Here is a 16,816-nt window from a genome sequence, read left to right as displayed (position 1 = left end):
AAATAATTCACTTTCATCTGCTTTCTAGATTTTGTACATCTCAGTTCATAAAGCAAAGCTTGTTGATAGTTTAGTTTTCTTTTCTTTTTTTTTTTTTTTTTTTTGAGAAGGAGTCTCGTTGTTTCACCGAGGCTGGAGTGCAGTGGCGCGATATCGGCTCACTGCAGGCTCCGCCCCCTGGGGTTCACGCCATTCTCCTGCCTCAGCCTCCCGCGTAGCTGGGACTACAGGCGCCCGCCACCTTGCCCGGCTGATTTTTTGTATTTTTAGTAGAGACGGGGTTTCACCGTGTTAGCCAGGATGGTCTCCATCTCCTGACCTCGTGATCCGCCCGCCTTGGCCTCCCAAAGTGCTGGGATTACAGGCGTGAGCCACCGCACCCGGCCAATAGTTTAGTTTTCTAAATGCTGCAAATTTGCGGCCATTACTACTACAAAGAAGTTTGAATGAGGGATTTTTTTGTTAAAATAGTTCCTGTTTCTGTAGAAATTTCATTTATAGATTAAACTGCGATGGATATCAAAAAAAAAAGAAAGTAAGTGACATCTCAGGAGAAATCACTCATTATGGCAAAGAGAGTACCAAAGGCAATGGTGTTAAATGATTCATGAGAATCCAACCATATAATCCAGTCACCTCCCACCAGGCCCCACCTACAACACTAGGGCTTACAATTTGATGTGAGATTTGAATGGGGCCACAGATCCAAACCATATTACTTACAAAAGCCAAAAAGTGAAAAACCTCAAACATCCTTCAACAGATGAATAATTTAAAAGGATGTGGCTTGGCCAGGCGTGGTGGCTCACACCTGTAATCCCAGCACTTTGGGAGGCCAAGGCAGGCAGATCACAAGGTCAGGAGATCAAGATCATTCTGGCTAACACGGTGAAACCCCGTCTCTACTAAAAATACAAAAAAAAAAAAAAATTAGCAGGGCGTGGTGGCAGGGACCTGTAGTCCCAGCTGGAGGGTGAGGCAGGAGAATGGTGTGAACCCGGGAGGTGGAACTTGCAGTGGGTGGAGATTGCCCCACTGCACTCCAGCCTGGGTGACAGAGCAAGACTCCGTCTCAAAAAAAAGAAAAAAAAAAAAAAAAAAAAAGGATGTGGCTTACATGGCTTACACATACAATGAAAAATTCTTTAGAATCAAATGAAAATACCTTGTCGGATCACACAGTAAGGATAAATCTCAAAACCATTATTTTAATAAGACATTATTTAGACACCATTATTTAATAAGACACTAACAAAGTGACAGTGTATGATTCCACTTACATAAGATATTTTAAGTATTAAATTCCTAGAAAACATAAGTAAAATGGTGCTTGCCTATAGAGTTGTGAAACCTCAGTGGAGTAAAAGACCAAGGAAGGGTTATTTGGAAAAAGCAGGTCCTCACCCAGGTGGCCAACTCCAGAGCCCATAAACATGGCTACAGACAAGAAAATGGTGCATGCAGCTTGGTCTTACTGAGGATTATGAAGCAGTTCTCAATCTCCAGCTATAGTCCAGAAATGGTCCTTCCCATCAAGAGACCTGCAGGAAGACACACCCAGCCATGACCCTGGAGGCAGGACTGCAGATCCTGGCCTCAGCTGTGCTCCTTGAAGCAGCCCTGTGACTCAACTCAAGCCATTTGTAGTCACAGTCCGTGGCCACTCACACACACTCAGAGGCCCACAGAGAGACCTATAAAAACTGTTCCCAGGGGCCGGGTGCGGTGGCTCACGCCTGTAATCCCAGCACTTTGGGAGGCCGAGGCGGGCGGATCAGGAGGTCAGGAGATCAAGACCAGCCTGGCTAACACAGTGAAACCCCGTCTCTACTAAAAATACAAAAAATTAGCCGAGCGTGCCGAGTGCAGTGGCTCACACCTGTAATCCCAGCACTTTGGGAGGCCGAGGCGGGCGGATCACAAGGTCAGGAGATCAAGACCGCGGTGAAACCCCATCGCTATTAAAAATATAAAAAATTAGCCTGGCATGGTGATGGGTACCTGTAGTCTCAGCTACTCAGGAGGCTGAGGCATGAGAATGGCATGAACCCGGGAAGCGGAGCTTGCAGTGAGCTGAGATAGCACCACTGCACTCCAGCCTGGGTGACAGAGTGAGACTCTGATTCAAAAAAAAAATAAAAAAAAAAAAAAAAAAAAAAAAAATTAGCTAGGCATGGTGGAACGCGCCTGTAGTCCCAGCTACTTGGGAGGCTGAGGCAAGAGAATCACTTGAACCCGGGAGGCAGAGGTTGCAGTGAGCCAAGTTCATGGCACTGCACTCCAGCCTGGGCGACAGAACCAGACTCCATCACAAAAAAAAAAAAAAAAAAAAACTGTTCCCAGGTAGTCAGTAAAAGCCAAACCCATTTATACACCTGGTATTTGGGCCATCATATGCAGACAAACTTCAAAACCCAATCCTACTGCCTGCCATATAGATTAATGTCCTCAAGGAAATCTAATCTTTCTAGGGCCCAGAAAGAATCTATGACTGTCCAAATCTCTGGTAACACAACCCTCAAAGGCAGGCCCCACAGCAGACCCAGCAGCACCCTTGTGACTCAGCTACAACCCTTTTCTCTGCAACCCCAGAGGTAATCTCATCAGCCTGGGGACCCAACAAAAGGAGATGTTTACCTGCCAAAAAACAATTATACAAACTGTAATCATTGTTAAATCCTTAAAATATACAGACACAGGGCTGCTTCAGGGACCACAGCTGAGGCCAAGAACTGCAAGCATGCCTCCAGGACCACAGCTTCTATCTTAACATACTACCAAAAGTTTGTATCAGAAGAATTAGGCAAGGAAAAGGAGAACAAAGCTCTCCTGCATGCAAAAGAAGAAAAAATGTTACTGTTTGTAGATAATATGATCATGCATATATATGAAACCCTAGAGTAGAATAACAAAAACTGAACTAATAAATGCATTCATTAAGGTATCAGGATACATAATCAACATGTAAATACTTGTGGGTTGTTTTTTTGTGTGTTTTTGAGACAGGGTCTCACTCTGAGGCCCAGGCTCATCTCAAACTCCTGTGCTCATCATCCAAATGCCTTGGCCTCTGAAAGTGCTGGGATTACAAAAATGAACCACTATATCTGCCCCAACATACAAATATTTGTTTCATTTCCATAAAGTAACAACAAAATTCCCAAAAAAAAGAAAAAAATTCAATTTACAATACTATAAAAATAAAAAATTAAAAATAAATTTAACAAAGAAATAAAAAATCTAGTTTATCACAATAAATGTATACACTAAATACAATAATGAGAGAAATTGAAGCAGACACAAACACATATTTCAGTAGGATCGCTAATATTGTCAAAGTATATTATCGAAAGTGATTTGTAGATTCAAATGCGATCCCTATCGAAATTTTAGTGTCATTTTTCACAGTAATAGAAAACACGGGGGGTGGAGCCAAGATGGCCGAATAGGAACAGCTCCGGTCTCCAGCTCCCAGCCCCAGCGACACAGAAGACGGGTGATTTCTGCATTTCTGCTTGAGGTACTGGTTTCATCTCACTAGGGAGTGCCTAACAGTGGGTGCAGGACAGTCGGTGAAGCGCACTGTGCGCGAGCCGAAGCAGGGCGAGGCATTGACTCACTCGGGAAGCGCAAGGGGTCAGGGAGTTCCCTTTCCTAGTCAAAGAAAGGGGAAGCAGACAGCACCTGGAATATCGGGTCAGTCCCACCCTAACTGCGCTTTTCCAACGGGCCTGGAAAACGGCACACTAGGAGATTGTGTCCCGCACCTGGCTCGGAGGGTCCTATGCCCATGGAGTCTCGCTAATTGCTAGCACAGCAGTCTGAGATCATGCTGCGAGGCGGCAGCGAGGCTGGGGGAGGGGCGCCCGCCATTGCCCAGGCTTGCTTAGGTAAACAAAGCAGCCAGGAAGCTCGAACTGGGTGGAGCCCACCACAGCTCAAGGAGGCCTGCCTGCCTCTGTAGGCTCCACCTCTGGGGGCAGGGCACAGACAAACAAAAACTCTGCAAGAACTTCCACAGACTTAAATGTCCCTGTCTGACTGACAGCTTTGAAGAGAGTAGTGGTTCTCCCAGCACGCAGCTGGAGATCTGAGAACGGTCAGACTGCCTCCTAAAGTGGGTCCCTCACCCCTGAGCAGCCTAACTGGGAGGCACCCCCCCAGTAGGGACAGACTGACACCTCATTCAACCCGGTACTTCTCTGAGACAAAACTTTCAGAGGAACTATCAGACAGCTGAATTTGTGGTCTCACGAAAATCCGCTGTTCTACAGCCACCGCTGCTGACACCCAGCCAAACAGGGTCTGGAGTGCACCTCTAGTAAACTCCAACAGACCTGCAGCTGAGGGTCCTGTCTGGTAGAAGGAAAACTAACAAACAGAAAGGACATCCACACCAAAAACCCATCTGTACATCACCATCATCAAAGACAAAAAGTAGATAAAACCACAAAGATGGGGAAAAAACAGACCAAAAAACTGGAAACTCTAAAAAACAGAGCACCTCTCCTCCTCCAAAGGAACGCAGTTCCTCACCAGCAACGGAACAAAGCTGGATGGAGGATGACTTTGATGAGTTGAGAGAAGAAGGCTTCAGACGATCAAACTACTCTGAGCTACGAGAGGAAATTCAAAACAACAGCAAAGAAGTTAAAAACTTTGAAAAAAAATTGGAAGAATGGATAACTAGAATAACCAATGGAGAGAAGGGCTTCAAGGAGCCGATGGAGCTGAAAGCCAAGTTTCGAGAACTACGCGAAGATTGCAGAAGCCTCAGTAGCAGATGCGATCAACTGGAAGAAAGGGTATTGCTGATGGAAGATGAAATGAATGAAATGAAAAGAGAAGGGAAGTTTAGAGAAAAAAGAATAAAAAGAAATGAACAAAGCCTCCAAGAAATTTGGGACTATGTGAAAAGACCAAACCTACGTCTGATTGGTGTACCTGAAAATGATGGGGAGAATGGAACCAAGTTGGAAAACACTCTGCAAGATATTATCCAGGAGAACTTCCCCAATCTAGCAAGGCAGGCCAGCATTCAGATTCAGGAAATACAGAGAACGCCACAAAGATACTCCTCGCGACGGGCAACTCCAAGACACATTATTGTCAGATTCACCAAAGTTGAAATGAAAGAAAAAATGTTAAGGGCAGCCAGAGAGAAAGGTCGGGTTACACACAAAGGGAAGCCCATCAGACTAACAGCTGATCTCTCAGCAGAAACTCTACAAGCCAGAAGAGAGTGGGGGCCGATATTCAACATTCTTAAAGAAAAGAATTTTCAACCCAGAATCTCCTATCCCGCCAAACTAAGCTTCATAAGTGAAGGAGAAATAAAACACTTTACAGACAAGCAAACGCTGAGTGATTTTGTCACCACCAGGCCTGCCCTAAAAGAGCTCCTGAAGGAAGCACTAAACATGGAAAGGAACAACCGGTACCAGCCACTGCAAAAACATGCCAAATTGTAAAGACCATCGAGACTAGGAAGAAACTATAGCAACTAACGAGCAAAATAACCAACTAACATCATAATGACAGGATCAGATTCACACATAACAATATTAACGTTAAATGTAAATGGGCTAAATGCTCCAATCAAAAGACACAGACTGGCAAACTGGATAAGGAGTCAGGACCCATCAGTGTGCTGTATTCAGGAAACCCATCTCACGTGCAGAGACACACATAGACTCAAAATAAAGGGATGGAGGAAGATCTATCAAGCAACTGGAAAACAAAAAAAGGCAGGGGTTGCAATCCTAGTCTCTGATAAAATAGACTTTAAACCAACAAAGATCAAAAGAGACAAAGAAGGCCATTACATAATGGTAAAGGGATCAATTCATCAAGAAGAGCTAACTATCCTAAATATATATGCACCCAACACAGGAGCACCCAGATTCATAAAGCAAGTCCTGAGTGACCTACTAAGGGACTTAAACTCCCACACAATAATAATGGGAGATTTTAACACCCCACTGTCAGCATTAGACAGATCAACAAGACAGAAAGTTAACAAAGATATCCAGGAATTGAACTCAGCTCTACATAAAGTGGACCTAATAGACATCTACAGAACTCTCCACCCCAAGTCAACAGAATATACATTTTTTTCAGCACCACACCACACCTATTCCAAAATTGACCACATAGTTGGAAGTAAAGCTCTCCTCAGCAAATGTAAAAGAACAGAAATTATAACAAACTGTCTCTCAGACCACAGTGCAATCAAACTAGAACTCAGGATTAAGAAACTCACTCAAAACTGCTCTACTACATGGAAACTGAACAACCTGCTCCTGAATGACTATTGGGTACATAATGAAATGAAGGCAGAAATAAAGATGTTCTTTGAAACCAACGAGAACAAAGACACAACATACCAGAATCTCTGGGACACATTCAAAGCAGTGTGTAGAGGGAAATTTATAGCACTAAATGCCCACAAGAGAAAGCAGGAAAGATCCAAAATTGACTCCCTAACATCACAATTAAAAGAACTAGAAAAGCAAGAGCAAACACATTCAAAAGCTAGCAGAAGGCTAGAAATAACTAAAATCAGAGCAGAACTGAAGGAAATAGAGACACAAAAAACCCTTCAAAAAATTAATGAATCCAGGAGCTGGTTTTTTGAAAAGATCAACAAAATTGATGGACCGCTAGCAAGACTAATAAAGAAGAAAAGAGAGAAGAATCAAATAGATGCAATAAAAAACGAAAAAGGGGATATCACCACCGATCCCACAGAAATACAATCTACCATCAGAGAATACTACAAACACCTCTATGCAAATAAACTAGAAAATCTAGAAGAAATGGATAAATTCCTCGACAAATACACCCTCCCAAGACTAAACCAGGAAGAAGTCGAATCTCTGAATAGACCAATAACAGGTTCTGAAATTGTGGCAATAATCAATAGCTTACCAACCAAAAAGAGTCCAGGACCTGATGGATTCACAGCCGAATTCTACCAGAGGTACAAGGAGGAACTGGTACCATTCCTTCTGAAACTATTCCAATCGATAGAAAAAGAGGGAATCCTCCCTAACACATTTTATGAAGCCAGCATCGTCCTGATACCAAAACCTGGCAGAGACATAACCAAAAAAGAGAATTTCAGACCAATATCCTTGATGAACATTGATGCAAAAATCCTCAATAAAATACTGGCAAACCGAATCCAGCAGCACATCAAAAAGCTTATCCACCATGATCAAGTGGGCTTCATCCCTGGGATGCAAGGCTGGTTCAACATACGCAAATCAATAAATGTAATCCAACATATAAACAGAACCAAAGACAAAAACCACATGATTATCTCAATAGATGCAGAAAAGGCCTTTGACAAAATTCAACAACCCTTCATGCTAAAAACTCTCAATAAATTAGGTATTGATGGGACGTATCTCAAAATAATAAGAGCTATCTACGACAAACCCACAGCCAATATCATACTGAATGGGCAAAAACTGGAAGCATTCCCTCTGAAAACTGGCACAAGACAGGGATGCCCTCTCTCACCGCTCCTGTTCAACATAGTGCTGGAAGTTCTGGCCAGAGCAATCAGGCAGGAGAAGGAAATAAAAGGTATTCAATTAGGAAAAGAGGAAGTCAAATTGTCCCTGTTTGCAGATGACATGATTGTATATCTAGAAAACCCCATTGTCTCAGCCCAAAATCTCCTTAAGCTGATTAGCAACTTCAGCGAAGTCTCAGGATACAAAATTAATGTACAAAAATCACAAGCATTCTTGTACACCAATCACAGACAAACAGAGAGCCAAATCATGAGTGAACTCCCATTCACAATTGCTTCAAAGAGAATAAAATACCTAGGAATCCAACTTACAAGGGATGTGAAGGACCTCTTCAAGGAGAACTACAAACCACTGCTCAATGAAATAAAAGAAGATACAAACAAATGGAAGAACATTCCATGCTCATGGCTTGGAAGAATCAATATCGTGAAAATGGCCATACTGCCCAAGGTAATTTATAGATTCAATGCCATCCCCATCAAGCTACCAATGACTTTCTTCACAGAATTGGAAAAAACTACTTTAAAGTTCATATGGAACCAAAAAAGAGCCCGCATCGCCAAGTCAATCCTAAGCCAAAAGAACAAAGCTGGAGGCATCACGCTACCTGACTTTAAACTATACTACAAGGCTACAGTAACCAAAACAGCATGGTACTGGTACCACAACAGAGACATAGATCAATGGAACAGAACAGAGCCCTCAGAAATGATGCCGTATAGCTACAACTATCTGATCTTTGACAAACCTGACAAAAACAAGAAATGGGGAAAGGATTCCCTATTTAATAAATGGTGCTGGGAAAACTGGCTAGCCATATGTAGAAAGCTGAAACTGGATCCCTTCCTTACACCTTATACAAAAATTAATTCAAGATGGATTAAAGACTTATATGTTAGACCTAAAACCATTAAAATCCTACAAGAAAACCTAGGCAATACCATTCAGGACATAGGCGTGGGCAAGGACTTCATGTCTAAAACACCAAAAGCAACGGCAACAAAAGCCAAAATCGACAAATGGGATCTCATTAAACTAAAGAGCTTCTGCACAGCAAAAGAAACTATCATCAGAATGAACAGGCAACCTACAGAATGGGAGAAAATTTTTGCAACCTACTCATCTGACAAAGGGCTAATATCCAGAATCTATAATGAACTCAAACAAATTTACAAGAAAAAAACAAACAACCCCATCAAAAAGTGGGCAAAGGACATGAACAGACACTTCTCAAAAGAAGACATTTATGCAGCCAGAAAACACATGAAGAAATGCTCATCATCACTGGCCATCAGAGAAATGCAAATCAAAACCACAGTGAGATACCATCTCACACCAGTTAGAATGGCCATCATTAAAAAATCAGGAAACAACAGGTGCTGGAGAGGATGTGGAGAAATAGGAACACTTTTACACTGTTGGTGGGACTGTAAACTAGTTCAACCATTGTGGAAGTCAGTGTGGCGATTCCTCAGGGATCTCGAACTAGAAATACCATTTGACCCAGCCATCCCATTACTGGGTATATACCCAAAGGACTATAAATCATGCTGCTATAAAGACACATGCACACGTATGTTTATTGCGGCACTATTCACAATAGCAAAGAGCTGGAACCAACCCAAATGTCCAACAACGATAGACTGGATTAAGAAAATGTGGCACATATACACCATGGAATACTATGCAGCCATAAAAAATGATGAGTTCGTGTCCTTTGTAGGGACATGGATGAAACTGGAAAACATCATTCTCAGTAAACTATCGCAAGGACAAAAAACCAAACACCGCATGTTCTCACTCATAGGTGGGAATTGAACAATGAGAACTCATGGACACAGGAAGGGGAACATCACACTCCGGGGACTGTTGTGGGGTGGGGGGAGGGGGGAGGGACAGCATTAGGAGATACACCTAATGCTAAATGACGAGTTAATGGGTGCAGGAAATCAACATGGCACATGGATACATATGTAACAAACCTGCACATTGTGCACATGTACCCTAAAACCCTAAAGTATAATAAAAAAAAAAAAAAAAAAAAGAAAACACAATTGTAAAATATAAGTGTAACCTTAAACAACTTTAAATAACCTGAGCCATCATGAGAAAGAACAAAGCTAGGGGCATCATCATACTTCTTAGTTTTAAACTTTATGTAAAGGTTGTAGTAAGCAAGAGTATGGCATGTGCATAAATACACATACAAAAACCAATGAACAGAATAGAGAGCCCAGAAACAAATTCATGCATACAAGGTCAACGAATTTTGGCAAGGGGATCATGAATATACAATTCAGAAATAATAGTCTTGTCAATACATGGTGCTAGAAAAACTGGAGAGCCACAAGCAAAAGAATAAAAGTAGATCTTTTTTTTTTATTTTTTGAGACGGAGTCTCGCTCTGTTGCCCAGGCTGGAGTGCAGTGGCACCATCTCGGCTCACTGCAAGCTCCTGCCTCCTGGGTTCACGCCATTCTCCTGTCTCAGCCTCCTGAGTAGCTGGGACTACAGGCGTCCGCCACCGTGCCCAGCTGATTTTTTGTATTTTTAGTAGAGACAGGGTTTCACCATGTTAGCCAGGATGGTCTCAATCTCCCGACCTCGTGATCCACCCGCCTCGGCCTCCCAAAGTGCTGGGATTACAGGCGTGAGCCACTGCACCTGGCAAAAGTAGATCATTTTCTTATACCATACCCCAAAATTAACTCAAAATGAAACACTTACCTGTGAGACAAAAAACCTTAGAACTCCTGAAGAAAACATATGGAAAAACCTTGATACTGGTCTTGGCAATAATTTTTTGATATGCCATCAAAAGCAAAGCAACAACAAAAAATACAAACAAGTGGGATTGTATCAAAGTAAACTGCTTCTTCACAGCAAAGGAAAAGAAAACAAAATGTCTAAAAACTCTACAGGATAGAAATATTTGCAAGCAATATATCTGATAACAGTTAATTTTGGGAGAACAAGGTGGGAGGATGACTTGAGGTCAGGAGATCGAGACCAGCCTGACCAACGTAGAGAAACCCCATCTCTACTAAAAATACAAAATTAGCCAAGTGTGGTGATGCATGCCTGTAATTCCCAGCTACTTGGGAGGCTGAGGCAGAGGAATCACTTGAACCTGGGAGGCAGAGATTGCAGTGAGCCAAGATCGTGCTACTGCACTCCAGCCCGGGCAACAAGAGCAAAACTCTGTCTCAAAAAATAAAATAAAAGGCCAGGCACAGCAGCTCACACCTGTAATTCCAGCAATTTGGGAGGCCAAGGCGAGTGTATCACGAGGTCAAGAGATCGAGACCATCCTGGCCAACATGGTGAAACCCCATCTCTACTAAAAAATACAAAACTTAGCTGGGTGTGGTGGTGTGCACCAGGAATCTCAGCTACTCAGGAGGCTGAGGCAGGAGAATTGCTTGAACCCAGGAGGCAGAGTTAGCAGTGAGCTGAGCTCGTACCACTGCACTCCAGCCTGGTGACAGAGGAAGACTCCGTCTCAAAAAAAAAAAAAGAAGTTAATATCCATATCCAAAATGTTTAAGAAACTTCTATAATTCAAAGCAAAACAATAATACTGATGATAACCCATTCAAAAATGGGCAAAAGGTTAGAATTTTTTTCCCAAAGACATACATACAAGGTATATGTTATATGCTGTTGGTGAGATGTAAATTGACAAAATCATCATAAAAACCAGTAAAAAATAAAAACGGACATATCATATAATCCAGCAATACCACTTCTGGTCATACTACCAAAGGAAATTAAATTAACACCTTGAAGAAATATCTTCAGCCCCATGTTCATTGTAGTATATTTACAATAGCCAAAATATGGAGTGTATATATACACAGTAGAATATTATTCAGCCATAAGAGAAAAGAAAATCTAGCCATTTACAACATGGATAGACCTGGAGGGCATGAGGCTAAATGAAATTGGCCAAACACAGACAGACAAAGAAACTGCTTCTTCTTACATAGATAGGTAAATCTAAAAATGTAAACTCATAAAAGCAGAAAGTAGAATGGCGATTTTTAGTGCCTAAGAGTGGGAATATGAGATGTTCAAAGAGTACAAATTTTTAGTTATAAGTTGAATAAGGAGAAACCTAATGTACATTAGCATTAGATTAGCAAAACACTATTCCATTTATAATTAATAATACTGCAATGTATGCTTACAATTTGCTAGGACACTAGGCCTTAAGTGTTCTTATTACCAAAAAAAATCGTTATCTATATGAGGTAATAGATATGTTGATCAACTTGATTACATTTTATTTTGCAATAAAATATATGCATATATTACAATATATGCATATCAAATCATTACATTGTACACATTAAATATAGTTAAACAATTTTTATTTAACAGAAAAATCCATGTCACACAAACACAGATGTAGAGTAAGTCCTCACTTAATGTTCAAAACAGGTTCTCGAAAACCGCAACTTTAAATGAAGCAATGTTGCTATATACCAAACATAACTCTTGTTTGTAACAAACTTTGCTAAAATTATTTTCTTTTTTTTTGTTTTTTGGTTTTTTTGAGACGGAGTTTTGCTCTTGTCGCCAGACAGGACACTGCAACCTCTGCCTCCCAGGTTCAAGTGATTCTCCGCCTAAGCTTCCCGAGTAGCTGGATTACAGGCGCCTGCCACCACACCCAGCTAGTTTTTTGTATTTTTAATAGAGAGGGAGTTTTGCCATGTTGGCCAGGCTGGTCTCAAACTCCTAACCTCCTGATCTGCCCACCTTAGCCTCCCAAAGTGCTGGGATTACAGGCGTGAGCCACCGCGCCCAGCCCTAAAATTCATTTTCCTAAATGATACGTTGCTTCACTTACAGTTTGAGAATCTATCAACAATGTTAAGAATTTACTATACACATATATAACTTATACAGGTGTGTGTGAGAGACACACATTTTTATATAGACATAGATATATCTCAAAAGACATTCTACAAAAATAGAAAATAAAACTGAGAGGGATTAGGAATTATGCATTAAAGTTATCCTCACCCAGGGAGACCAGGTTTCTGTAGTTCTCCAACATCACATCTCTAAACAAATTCTGCTGGGCAGGGTCCAGGCATTTCCACTCTTCTGGAGAGAATTCTATGGCCACATCCCTGAATGTTAAGGGTTCCTGAAAACACATATGTATCAAGCAACAGAGTTCTTAATTTGACTACAGGTGAAATGAGTTAAGAGAACTAGTTCTGACATGTGACTGACTGGGATTATCTGATAAAATAACTTTCAACACAGTAATGTTCTCTAAAGTATTCTATAGCTCTGCGGAAAAAGGAAGGCATTCCAACAGTTTCTGTTCCTGCAATAAAAATAATGGGCTACACTGACCTGCCCCTACCAAAACCAAGCAGAGTACGCCTTGTGACCTCCTGGAAAACAGGATGAACTCACCTCTCATGAAAGTATCTGGAAGTCCTCATGCTTGACCTTGGCCTTGCTATAATATGCGAGGAACTTAATTTAAAAACCAAAAATGTTTCCACCCAGAACAATAGACAGGATGTGAGGGGAGGGCACAGGTGATGATTTCACTTCAAATTGTCCGTGTGATCCTATGGGAAAACTGGGCTGAGTCACTTAGCTAAGCACTGCCTGTCAAGCTTCAATGCGCATATAAATTATTTGATGTTAAAGGCCTCACTGTAGCAAAATTTTGCAGGTTTGAGAAGAGTCCATGAGTTAGCGTCTTTTATCAAGTCTCCTGTTAATGCTGATGTTCCTCCACCTGGACCCATTATAGTACCACTCGGCTAGACAAAGCAGGCACAGCACACAGAGTCCCTTACCCCAACACAAATGCTTTTCATCCCAAGACAAGACCACCAATCATCATCCTGATGCCACTCAGGAACAGCCACGCGGAGGAGGCGCACAGGGCAAGGGGACTGGTGGGAAGGTTGGGGCGGGCGGGTGATTCGCTTCACTTCCTCACACACCTCACAAAAGTCTTTTTTTCAAGACCCTCTGGCAGCCCCCGAGCCACGAGCCACAGCCGGCGCTGTCCCATTAATGAGTCCCGGTTTGCTCACATGAACTGTATGTTTTGATGGGGCCTCGATCTCATTCCGTAAAGTAGGGACAGGACCCCTGGACCACAGCTCCTCCCACGCGGTGCCTGCGCACGCCGCGCCCGGCGTCTTCCCGATGAGCTCCTCCTCATCCCACAGCCCGGAGAAGGTGCGGGGCTGCGGCGCAGAGCTGCACAAGGAGGGCTGCAGGCTGGGCCAGAGCAGCCGTGAGGGGACCGACAGGAGCCCAGGTCCCTCACCGGAGGGGGCTGAAGACAGAGGGCTGAGCGGCTGCAGCGGGGACTCCGTTCGCAGACTCCGTCCCGCCGCCGCCATTTGCCGCCGGTTCTGATGAGGCCTCCCCAGCCTTGGGACGCCCTGCCCCGCACACTCACCATTTCTCAGCTTCAAGGGTGTCGCGAAGTCTTAGCTACGAATCATCCAATACCCGCAGGTCACAGAGCGATGGAGGCTGAGCTCTGGCAAAATAACCGAGGCCTCCCTGGGGTGGAAGCAGGGCGGTGACGCCCTAACCGAGCTCAGGCTGAAGCGAGAGGCCAAGGCCACCGAAGATCCCGGATGCCGCCCCCTCCTCTCCGACTGCGCGCCTGATTGGGCAGTTCTCAGTCGAGCGCTCTGATTGGATATGGGTCCAGGCTTCACGCCCTCAGGCTTTGAATGACAGAAACTGTGACCATACAGTGCACTGAATGAGGCAAGAGTGACAGACTAGTACTTCCATGCACTTTAAAGCAGCGCTTAATCTCTGTGCTAGGCCTGGCTCCGCACAGGGTTCATTTTAACTTTCTGGTGTGTAAGGTTACGTCAATTTATAAATTGTGCACGCGCGCGCGCGCACCCCCACAGACACACACTTGTTCACAAATGGAAACAATATAATGACAATTATTTTAATATTTTACATTTCATAACCTTTCTGGCCTGTGGTGTTTTGAGTAGGACACCTGAGATTTGAAGAGGAAAGCAAACCTCTAAAAAACAAAATGTTAGCAGGCTGACCACGGTTGCTCACGCTAGTAATCCCAAAGCTTTGGGAGGCCGAGGCGGGCGGATCACGAGGTCAGGAGTTCAAGACCAGCCTGGCCAAGACGGTGAAGCCCCGTCTCTACTAAAAATATAAAAATTAGCCAGTCATGGTGGCGGGCGCCTGTAATCCCAGCTACTCAGGAGGCTGAGGCAGGAGAATTGCTTGAACCCGGGAGGCAGAGGTTGCAGTGATCTGAGATCACGCCACTGCATTCCAGCCTGGGCGACAGAGTGAGATTTCATCCAAAAGAAAAAGAAAAGAAAAAAAAAAAGAAGGACATTGGTTCTGTCCAGAAAGGCGGGGGCAACTTGGAGCAGGAAGGGGGCTTCCAGGTCACAGGTAGGTGAGAGACAAATGGTTGCAGTTTCTGAGTTTCTGATAAGCCTCTCCAAAGGAAGCTATCAGAATATGCATTTATCTCAGTGAGCAGAGGAATGACTTTGAATAGAATGGGAGGTAGGTTTGTCCTGAGCAGTTCCGAGCTCGACTTTTCCCTTAGCTTAGTAATTTTGGGGCCCCATGATTTTCCTTTCAGAACAAAGAAAATGTGGTATATATACACAATGGAGTACTATTCAGCTCTAATAAAAGCATGAAACCCTATCATTTGCCACAACATGGATAAACCTGAGGATATCATGTAAGCAAAATAAGACAGACACAGAAAGACAAATACCTCATGATCTCACTCATGTGGAATCTTTAAAACGAAGTTAATCATTAAGATATTTACCAGTTGCCTGAGGTATTGGATTGAATTTTTTTTTTTTTTTTTTGAGACAGAGTCTCACTCTGTCACCCACGCTGGAGTGCAGTGGCGCGATCTCGGCTCACTGCAACCTCCGCCTCCCGGGTTCAAGCGATTCTCCGGCCTCGGCCTCCCGAGTAGCTGGGACAACAGGCACCCACCATAACGCCCCGCTAATTTTTTGTATTTTTAGTAGAGACGGGGTTTCACCATGTTGGCCAGGATGGTCTCAATCTCCTGACCTCGTGATTCGCCCGCCTCGGCCTCCCGAAGTACTGGGATTAAAGGCGTGAGCCACCGAACCCGGCCTTCCAAATTAAAACATTTTTAAAACCTCGTACCTCGCCGTGGGCGGCGACCGTCGCGGACTCGCCGGGAAAGCGGCCCCACGGAGCCGGGAGCACCGCTAGCTGTGCGTATTTCTGAGGTGACGCCCCGCTGCGGCGCGCTGGCGGAAGTGACGCGCCGCTGCGACGCGCCGGGGGACGTGACGCCACTGTCGCTGCGACGATAAAGCCTGGCGTTCTTGCTTAGAGGCGGCTACCTGGAGCCGGAAGCGCGGCTGCGGCAGGGCGAGACTCCAGGTGGGGTCGGTTCCGCATCCAGCCTGGCGTGTCCACGATGCGGCTGGGCTCCGGGACTTTCGCTGCCTGTTGCGTAGCGATCGAGGTGCTAGGGATCGCGGTCTTCCTTCGGGGATTCTTCCCGGCTCCCGTTCGTTCCTCTGCCAGAGCGGAACACGGAGCGGAGCCCCCAGCGCCCGAACCCTCGGCTGGTACGGACCCCTCCCCGGCGTCTCCGCTCCCCTGACTCCACATCCCCTAGGAGACCTTTTTTCTGAGCCTCGCTGCTCGGATTTCTTCTCGGCTCTTCTCGGCGCTCCCCGGTGGTCTCTTCCATTATGGTCCCCACCTCAGAAATTTTTTTTCTAACCGCTCCATCGTCTCTTTTCTGTGTTCTTACAACCTTGTGGTAACCGCCTCTACTGGCCCCACTTCGACCTTCCTGCCTGATCACCACAAAGTAAGCTGTGTCCATACCTGAGATCCGGCCTCTCCAGTTCTACTCGTCCAGAGCCCCCGCCCCTTTCCTGAGCAGCCTTTGGGTCACTCCCTGTTCCAGCACCCTTTTTGCCCCCTAGCACACAACAGCTAAGACCCCTGCCGATCCCCTCGCGTTTGGGTCTCTTACATTCCTCCAAGATGTTTTCCCTGCCTAGGGGCTCAGGCCTCTCTGCGTTAGGCCTCTTCCTAGCCTTCACCTACCCTGCCATATACAGCAAGTAAAGACGCCCTGGTTCTGCACCACGTGCACACACCACCAGCCGCTGACCATGTAAACGCAGTATATAAACGCCCAGCCATCCCGTAGCTGCAGCTCTGCGTTTTAGGTCAAGCTCGCTAAATGTCCCATTCCACGACCC

General features: G+C 44.4%; 2 protein-coding genes across 14 annotated transcripts in view; one reads left to right on the top strand and one right to left on the bottom strand.

The window, feature by feature from the left end:
• ZNF141 (zinc finger protein 141) overlaps positions 1-15,818 on the bottom strand; it is a 41,134-nt gene extending 25,316 nt beyond the window's left edge. The window contains exons 1-3 of one of the 2 annotated variants that reach the window (XM_030801118.1): positions 15,735-15,818; positions 13,619-14,303; positions 12,576-12,702 (exon numbers count right to left, since the gene is read on the bottom strand). In XM_030801118.1, coding sequence (XP_030656978.1) covers positions 12,576-12,702; positions 13,619-13,933 — 442 coding nt within the window. In that variant the 5' untranslated portion in view covers positions 13,934-14,303; positions 15,735-15,818. The remainder of the gene's footprint in view (positions 1-12,575; positions 12,703-13,618; positions 14,304-15,734) is intronic. The other variant, XM_030801119.1, reaches the window with a different exon arrangement.
• A 60-nt stretch (positions 15,819-15,878) lies between these two features.
• PIGG (phosphatidylinositol glycan anchor biosynthesis class G) overlaps positions 15,879-16,816 on the top strand; it is a 40,844-nt gene continuing 39,906 nt past the window's right edge. For 5 of the 12 annotated variants that reach the window (XR_001114095.1, XR_004027281.1, XR_004027282.1 and 2 more), the window contains exon 1: positions 15,879-16,168. Coding sequence is in view for 2 of the 12 variants with exons in the window: in XM_003280541.3 (XP_003280589.1) it covers positions 16,015-16,168 (154 nt within the window). In the remaining 10 variants the exon portion in view is untranslated. Of the gene's footprint in view, positions 16,738-16,816 lie in introns of all 12 variants that reach the window. The other 7 variants (XR_004027284.1, XM_030801060.1, XM_030801057.1 and 4 more) reach the window with 3 other exon arrangements.

The sequence above is a fragment of the Nomascus leucogenys genome, chromosome 20 (genome assembly GCF_006542625.1).
Source record: "Nomascus leucogenys isolate Asia chromosome 20, Asia_NLE_v1, whole genome shotgun sequence".
Lineage (NCBI taxonomy): Eukaryota > Metazoa > Chordata > Mammalia > Primates > Hylobatidae > Nomascus > Nomascus leucogenys.
Note: the sequence above shows the minus strand (reverse complement) of the source record. Positions and strands in the feature narration are given on the sequence as shown.